The sequence below is a fragment of the Cyprinodon variegatus genome, unplaced genomic scaffold (genome assembly GCF_000732505.1).
Source record: "Cyprinodon variegatus isolate N-32 unplaced genomic scaffold, C_variegatus-1.0 Scaffold1029, whole genome shotgun sequence".
Classification (NCBI taxonomy): Eukaryota; Metazoa; Chordata; class Actinopteri; order Cyprinodontiformes; family Cyprinodontidae; genus Cyprinodon; species Cyprinodon variegatus.
Window position 1 is genome coordinate 76,465 of NW_015151482.1, and position 8,566 is coordinate 85,030.

The window sequence follows — 8,566 nt, forward strand, 5'->3', positions numbered from 1 at the left end:
GGTCTCCCTCTCTAACGAAGATAAAAGCTCAGAGGAGTGACGGCCTTAGAAGTAGCGAATGCTATCGATGCTAACAGGAGAGAAAACGAGGCAGCGCGGTTCTAGGCGGTCCTGGAAGCTAACGACAATCTTCCTGAGTTCATCCTAACATCTGATTGAAGAACTCGGTGTGTTGATGCCAGTCTGCTCTATGTGGGAGGAACTGGTTTAGCACCAGAAGCTACTGGTGATGCTGAAGCTCCACTTTATGGACGTTTCTGATCACATCTGCTTCATCTTCATTCATCTGCAGAGCATCTGAGCAGGTCTATGAGTTCCAGGTGCTTCTGACTGCTGGGTCTGTAGAGAGCCTGGAACTGGTGCAGGGACCCCCCCCCACCCCCCCACCCCCCCATGCCCAAATCTGATCCATAAGCGCTGATTATTGAGGTTCTACAGACTGAGGGAACATTGGTCTCTCCTGATGAACTTTGGTCCTTGTTTTTTTAGGCCTTCTGGAATCAAGCAGAGGAAACACATCGAGGAGGAGGAGGAGGAACAGGAGGAGGAGCAGGAGGAGGAACAGGAGGAGGAGGAGGTCGTCCTGAAGGACACTGTCTCCAGCAGCTGTGGTAAGTTTGCTTCATGCAGCAGAAGATATTTAAAAAATGAAACCAGGTGAAACTAAAACGTTTCCACTTGAGGAGTTCTGGGTTATAGAGGCGATTGATGGACAAAAACATTTTTAAATCTGAAATGCAAAAAGTTTGTATATTTTTTTCAATCTTTGTATAATTCCTGCTGTAAGTGAGCTGCTCTGTGTGAGAATGCGGGTCTATATAGATGACGCTTTTATTCTAACATAATGCAGCCAGGTTTCTGTGAGACAGAATAAACCAATCTGATTATTAGAAATTCATTTTATGAGATGATGTGTTCCTTTTTAATGGATTCCTAATTTATTTGATTGTGGTTGTGGGTAAGTCGGTGCCTGAAAGGGCCAACGGGTGACGACATCCAGATAAATTATTGTTAATAAATGTGTCAAATCTAAACTGTGAAAATCAGAATTAAAAGTCTTTGTCATTTTCCTCAAAATGCAACTCAATTTTTAACAGCTCAAAACAATATAAATCAAAACAGTGCAGGCAAAAAGTGGAATAAAAAGAAAATAAAAGTTATAAAGGTGGCGGTGCAGTGTCAGAAAATGGGTTTCTATAAACATGAACATTAACAGAAATTGTGGTTTTGAACATGAGACTAGTTCACTTATTCAGTGTTGTAGAGATTGGCTGTTCATGTGATTGTTGGAGGTTCCAGGCTATGTGAGGCGTTCAGGGAACCAGCAGCTCTTAGGGACAAAGCTGTTTTTCAGTTTGCTTTGATGCTCATCGCTTTGAAAACCTCCCAAAGGGCAGCAGTTGGTTACCAGGGTGCAATGAAGCTGCCGGCTGACCTGAGGCGGTGGGTGGAGTAAATCTCTTCCAGGGAAGGCAGAGGGCAGCCAGTCAGTCTCTGGGTGGTGTTAATGAGCAGCTGGAGCTGCTTCCTCTCTGCTGCAGTGCAGAAGAGAACCTCAGCTCAGCAGCGCCTCCATAGAGCAGCAGCAGCTCTGATCTCGGGTTGTTCTTCCTGATAAGTCGTTGCATCGACTCATTGACTCTTCAGCAATCCCTCAGAGACAAAGTGTATGAGAAGAAAAGAAAGGCCTCAGAAGAGGCAGATGATTGCTTTGAGCGTAGAGCTCTGCTGGCAAAGCATTATGGGATTTGCTGTCACAGCTCCCCGCTGTAGCCATAGGCTGTCGCTACCCGACAGCGGCGAATAATAACAAAGATGGCGACGGCATCTTGCGGTGGAGGAGGAGTGGAGACCAATGGAGCAAAAAGCAGTGATCATCATGTCTGAACGGTCAGTTAACTGAGTTCACTATAAACTTCACTATATAGTCCCTGCTCTATATAGTGATGGAGGGATTTAGGGGTTAGAGCGGACGGTCGGAGACAGGAAGCTGGTATGAACTATGAGAACAGCAACTTTTAAACAGATGGTGCTCGAGTAAAAATTTACTTTTGAGCGCTAGTTCACGCATCTAATAGGCATTCCCTCTCGGGAGCGAGCACAGGGTTGTGGATGTGCATCTTTTTAAAGTGGAGAGAATACATCTGTGCTGCAAATGAGGCTGCAGATGGAGATTTGCTCTGAGCTGGTTCTTCATCAATGTCGGCTAGGTATGAGCGCACTCTCTGCTTCTAGCAACGTTACTTCCTTCATGGCAGAATGGAGTATGTGAAATCTTTCTCTTATGTCTGCAAACAGCGCAGCTACATTTCTGAGCCAACAGCTTCAACATTTGAGGAATGAGTGGGTTTTTATGGCAGCTGGCAGAGAGCATCATAGGTCCATTATCCCAAACAGCTGGTGAGGAGGGGATCATTGCAAACGGCAAAGAGAAAAAAACGGACCTGTAACTTCTCTTATAGATAAACTAGGTTTTTGTCGCGGGTTTCAAAAGAGAAACACAGCTTCTACAGGCCCCAGGCAAGCACTCACAGAAGCTAGCTACTGGCGCCACAACTAGCTAACCAATATAAGTTAACTAGCCTATTGCTAACATTAGTTTCATTACTAATCACCAAATACAGCAATATCACAAACCAAGATTCTAACAAAGCAAATAAAGATTCATCCACAGCTTTTCCATGGCAGGACGTCCCGTGATGCTTAGAGATGATTGAGTAAGAATGTGATTGGATGATGGCTGGACACAGCCAGTAGACGCCCAATCAGAAACACTGTATGTGTCAGCAGGGTTGTAACTCATGACTTGTGTAGAAAAAGGACATTTTTGTTCTGAAGAGTCTATTTTCCCTGGTTTATCTTCTCCATTCCTTCCACCTGGATCTTGTTTGGAGTCTTTTTATTTCTTTCCTGATGGAAGCTAGCGTAGCATGCGCTGCCTCGTTGCTCATTGTTTATTTCTTCCATTGTGCTGTGCTTGAATTCATCTGCTTTGTTTTGTTTTTGTTTTTTTTTGACTATGGCCCTTCTCTCGCCGCCATCTTGGATCGTCTCCACAAAAAGTTATTTCTAATTCATAGATTTATGTATAACCAGTTAAAAGATTAAAACACCCGTGGTCACTGAGTTGTAGGCCGACCTGAAGTCTCTGAAGGTTTAGAGGAAGCTGCTATGTTCACAAAAGTAATGTAGTAGGAGGATTTCTCTAAATGTTTTTAACTATAAGGTTAATTTAAAAGATCTCACCCTCACAGATGTCATCCTGGAGAAGCTTCTAGAGGAACATAAGATCAGTCTGAGGAAGAGATGTGAACATGTGACTGAAGGAAGTGATGAAACAGGAAGTAGAACCCTCCTCAACAGGATCTACACTGATCTCTACATCACCGAGGGACAGAGCGAAGAGGTTAATACCCAACATGAGGTGAAGCAGCTGGAGAGAGCTTCCAAGATCCAGAACCTCCATGGTTCTCCAATCAGGTGCCAGGACATCTTCAAAGCCTTTCCTGACCAACATGGAGCCATCAGAGTGGTTCTGACCAACGGCGTCGCTGGTGTTGGAAAAACCTTCTCAGTGCAGAAGTTCACTCTGGACTGGGCAGAGGGCTTGGAGAACCAAGATGTCAGGGTGGTGGTTCTGCTTTCCTTCAGGGAGCTGAACCTGATCAGAGATCAGCAGCACAGTCTTCTCACGCTGCTCCATGTTTTCCATCCAACCCTCCAGAAGCTCCCAGCAGAGAAGCTGGCTGTCTGGAAGCTTCTCTTCATCTTTGACGGCCTGGATGAAAGCAGACTTTCTCTGGACTTCAACAACAGTCTGCGTGTTTCTGACGTCACACAGAAGTCATCAGTCAAAGTTCTGCTGATGAACCTCATCAAGGGGAACCTGCTTCCCTCGGCTCTGGTCTGGATAACTTCCAGACCTGCAGCAGCCAATCAGATCCCTCCTTCCTGTGTTTCCAGGGTAACAGAAGTACGAGGCTTCACTGATGCCCAGAAGGAGGAGTACTTCAGGAGGAGGTTCAGTGATGAAGAGGAGAAGGCCAGCAGGATCATCTCCCACATCAGGACCTCCAAGAGCCTCCACATCATGTGTGGGATCCCAGTGTTCTGCTGGATCACTGCTACGGTTCTGGAGAACCTGTTGACCACAGAGCAGAGAGGAGAGCTGCCCAAGACCATGACTGACATGTACTCACACTTCCTGCTGGTCCAGACCAGGAAGAAGAAGAACAAGTACCATGAAGGACATGAGACGAGTCCACAGGAGCTGATGGAGGCTGACAGGGAAGTTCTCCTGAAGCTGGGGAGGCTGGCGTTCGAACATCTGGAGAAAGGAAACATCATGTTCTACCAAGAAGACCTGGAGCAGTGTGGTCTGGATGTCACAGAGGCCTCAGTGTTCTCAGGAGTTTGTACAGAAATCTTCAAAAGAGAGAACGTGATCTTCCAGAAACCAGTCTACTGCTTTGTTCATCTGAGTGTCCAGGAGTTTCTGGCTGCGGTCTACATGCTCCACTGCTTCACCAGCGGGAACACAGAGGTGGTGGGAAACTTCCTGGGAGTTGAGGAGGATGATGAGTATGGTGATGAAGAAGACAGTGACTCTGATATCTGGGAAGGTCGGTTCACCTCACTGCCTGATCTTTTGCAGATGATCATAAAAAAGTCCTGGACAAGTCCAAATGGCCACCTGGACCTGTTTGCTCGCTTCCTTCATGGCCTCTCTATGGAGTCCAACCAGAGACTCTTAGGAGGCCTCTTGGGTCAGACAGAAAACAACCCAGGAACCATCCAGAAGATCACCAATAATCTGAAAGAGATGGAGGCTAAGTTTGTTTCTCCTGACAGAAGCATCAACATCTTCCACTGTCTGATGGAGATGAAGGACCTCTCAGTTTATCAGGAGATCCAACAGTTCATGGAATCAGAGAATAGATCAGAGAAGAAGCTCTCAGAGATCCAGTGCTCCGCTCTGGCCTACATGCTGCAGATGTCAGAAGTTCTGGATGAGTTGGACCTGGAGAAGTACAACACCTCATGGATGGGTCGACTGAGGCTGATTCCAGCTGTGAGGAACTGCAGAAAGGCTCGGTGAGTCCTTATAGTCTTTAAACATCGATAATCGCTTCTAGTTCTGTTTTCTATTAACAGCCCAGAATGTTGCCGGGATAACCAGATAAACGTACTCAGAACCTGTCCTGCTTGTCCACCTGTCCAAGGTACTCCTGACTACTTATGGGCCTCTGCTTGCCACTGTGAGGATTCATGGTCTCTGCCGGAGGTCAAAGGACTTTTTTTCACCAGATTTGACCAGAAACACCGGAGCTTGTTAGTCAGTAGTCAATCATCTCCTATCCTAACTCTTACCCATAGCTCTATGCCTCTGCTGTCCCCACTGATTCTAACTCAGGGTGTTCCTCTACAGAACTTACTGCTATATTTATGATAAGTGTAAAATTGGGTCTACTTTGTAAGTGACTTTGTGCTGCTAAATGCATTAACATAAACAATAGAGCTTCAACTGGTCAACATTCAGTTTGGCTCCAGGAGAGTTTCTCCATTAATAGATTAAATCAGATCAGAGAGAGAATTCACTGGTTTGATCTAAAGCAGTTTAACTAATCAGGACTTTAATTCTGCATCTAGGGGATTTAAAGCAGTTGAATTAAACGCTGTTAGGTTCCTTTGATGGAGAAAATGTTTCCAGCTGGAACTCTTCATAAAGTTAATGTATCCGCAGGTTTAACCAGAGACACTGGAGTTTTTTATACTATTGGTTCTGAGCAGCTCCTGCAGGCTCAGAGGTTTTCTCTTTAGGACTCGTCTCCATTCTTCAAACATCTGGCCACAGCTAATGTTTGGAGGCCAGACTGGCTCTGTCTAACCCACCGTGATTTAAAGATCCTCCTGCCCTCCACGCCATCCCCAAAGCAGGAAGTTACTGATGAGTGACGTGACCTGTTTTTCCTCCTCAGACTCCATGAATGTTGGCTCTCAAAGACGCACTATGATGTCATTGCCACAGCGCTGAAGTCCCGCCCTTCTCACCTGAGGCTTCTGGACCTGACAGGAAGTAAGATGCAGGATTCAGAACTGCAGATACTAATCCAAGGAATGGAGAGCCCATGCTGTGAACTCCAAAGCCTCCTGTAAGTCTGCTGGTTCTGTTTATTTGATGCTTTTAAGGTTAAGTAGATTTTATTTTGACAGACGTCTCTGTCTTCCTTCTGTCAAAATCATAATTAAATATTAATCCTTTTCCATTTGTCTTCTACAGACTGGCTAGCTGTAGACTCTCAGAGGTCAGCTGTGGAGCTTTGGCCTCTGTCTTACAGACCAACCGCTGTCTGACTGAGCTGGACTTGAGTTACAACGACAGCCTACAGGACTCTGGAGTCGCATTACTGTCTGCTGGACTAGCAGGTTCCTCTAAACTGGAAACTCTCAAGTAAAATGTGTTTAAATCTACAATATCTGCAAATGTATGAATGAATGAGCATAAGTACTTAAAATATGCCTGGAATAGCCGCAAATGTTCAAAGGACTCTTAACGAACAACAGTAGAAAACAACATCCTAAACATAGAATATCACATCATGCAGCTTGTAAATCAGTACCGTGTGACCATGCAAACAAACAGCTGATCTTTTGGAGGAGATCGAAAGGGTCCTTCCATGATGCACGAAGAAGAAGGAGACATGACTACCATCCAAACAGAGCACACAATAGAATAATTATTATATCATTTAGAATGATCATTATAAATAATTAGTTTCTGCAGCTCAAACTCTTTCTTTTTCAGCTGCTGTTAGACGATGTAATCTGTTCGTTTTAATGGGTGGAACCAAATCAGTTTATTTTATTGGTATCTTTATTATCTATCTGTATTATTATTATTATTAAAGCAATGTTTACGGATCAGGCAGCCGTTCACTGAATGCATGGACTAAAATAACTAAACACACAGTTTGGAGCCTCTTATTAATTATTTGGAACTGAGACCTTCAGTGAGGCAGAGAGACGATCAGCTCCCTGTCTGGAAGCGTCCTCGGTCCAATCGCAGGCAGAACCTGATCCATGGTCCTTTTGTGTTTTGGCGTCTCTTCAGATTGAGAAACTGCGGGTTGACAGAGATCAGCTGTGCTTCTTTGGATCCTGCTCTGAAGTCTTCCCTCCTGAAACATCTGGACCTGAGTCAGAACAGTGTGAAGGATGCAGGAGTCCTGCATCTCTGTGTTTCCCTGGAGGATCCTGGCTGCAGCCTGCAGAGCCTGAGGTCTGCTCTCTGGTTTCTGCTCTTTGCTCTAGTTTATTTGGTAATATCTATGTGTCATAGATCTGTAAAGTCAGGAATGAATGTCACTGTATTGCGTTTCTGAAGCCTTGGAAATGAGAACAGTATCTCAGCATCGGGGTGGGGGGGTAAAGTAAGTGTATTTACCCTTAATTTGAGCAGGTAAATGAGGTAGTTTGCCAATGGGATTAGTATTTTTACTCTTAAAATAAGATATTTAGATAAAAGGCACCTGTAATAAGACATTGCAAATGTCTCTTATTTTAAATGTAAATTGTCTTGTTGGCAAAATGTTTCTTTTACCTTCTTAATTTAGGAAGAAATGCATTTATTTTAAGACAAAATAACTGATCTAGATTTAGATTTTTTACAGTGTGGGTTGAATATCAGAGCTGCAGTGCATTGTGGGAGGTGTAGTTGGTGTGGTTATATGAGGTTAGGTCCAACAGATGTTCCATCATAGCAGACAATAAACTGATGAAGGCCTTGTGTCGGTGAAACATCGTCTGCAGGTTGATTAAACCCAAACCTCCAGGATTCTGCAGAACTTAATGTGACTGACTGAAAACCTTGTGATTGTAGTTTGCATGACTGCGGCCTGACAGAAAGCTGCTGCTCACCGCTGTCCTCCGCTCTGAAAGGCCCAACCTCCAGCCTCAAACATCTGGACCTCAGCTACAACGATCTGCAGGACTCAGGGGTCCGGCAGCTCAGTCCTGGACTCGGGAGTCCAAACTGCAGACTGGAAAATCTGAGGCAAGTCACATGTTCACTTCTCTGAGAGAATGTGAGGTTTCTAGTGTTTCTGTTGGGACCTCCTAAAGATATCAGAACCTTCTGTTTCATTGGCAGCTTGAGCTGTTGTCAGCTCACCGATCAAAGCTGTGCGTCTCTGGCCGCTGCTCTGAGCTCCGCTCCTTCCAGTCTGCTACAACTGGACCTGAGTCACAACAAGCTGAAGGATTCTGGACTGAAGCTCCTGGCTTCCTGGTTTAAGGCTCCAAACTGTGGCCTGCAGGTCCTCAGGTAGGCCCTCCCCTCTCCGCCTACAGCCCAACATGGAGCTGAAGTCTAATGAATCCTGTCTGCAGGCTGAACGGCTGTCAGTCCACTGAGGACGGACGCGCTGCCTGCTCTCCCAGCGGTCCGACCCGAGTCCACTGGTTCTGAGTCCTCCAACCAGCAGGATGTCGGCTAACGAAGGAGAAATGTTCTGTTTTTTCTATGTCTGCTTCTGTCTCCTTGAACCCCAGTGGGCCTCAGCAGATG

The 8,566-nt window shown here is 45.4% G+C and overlaps 1 protein-coding gene across 1 annotated transcript; it reads left to right on the top strand.

The window, feature by feature from the left end:
* Positions 1-556: 556 nt before the first annotated feature.
* On the top strand, positions 557-8,566 carry LOC107100925 (protein NLRC3-like; the record flags this gene model as incomplete). The annotated part of the gene is made up of 8 exons (XM_015399607.1): positions 557-611; positions 3,255-5,094; positions 5,979-6,152; positions 6,281-6,451; positions 7,112-7,279; positions 7,880-8,053; positions 8,150-8,323; positions 8,389-8,566. Coding segments are annotated over 8 exons (2,835 nt in total), but the record flags the coding sequence as incomplete, so codon positions are not given.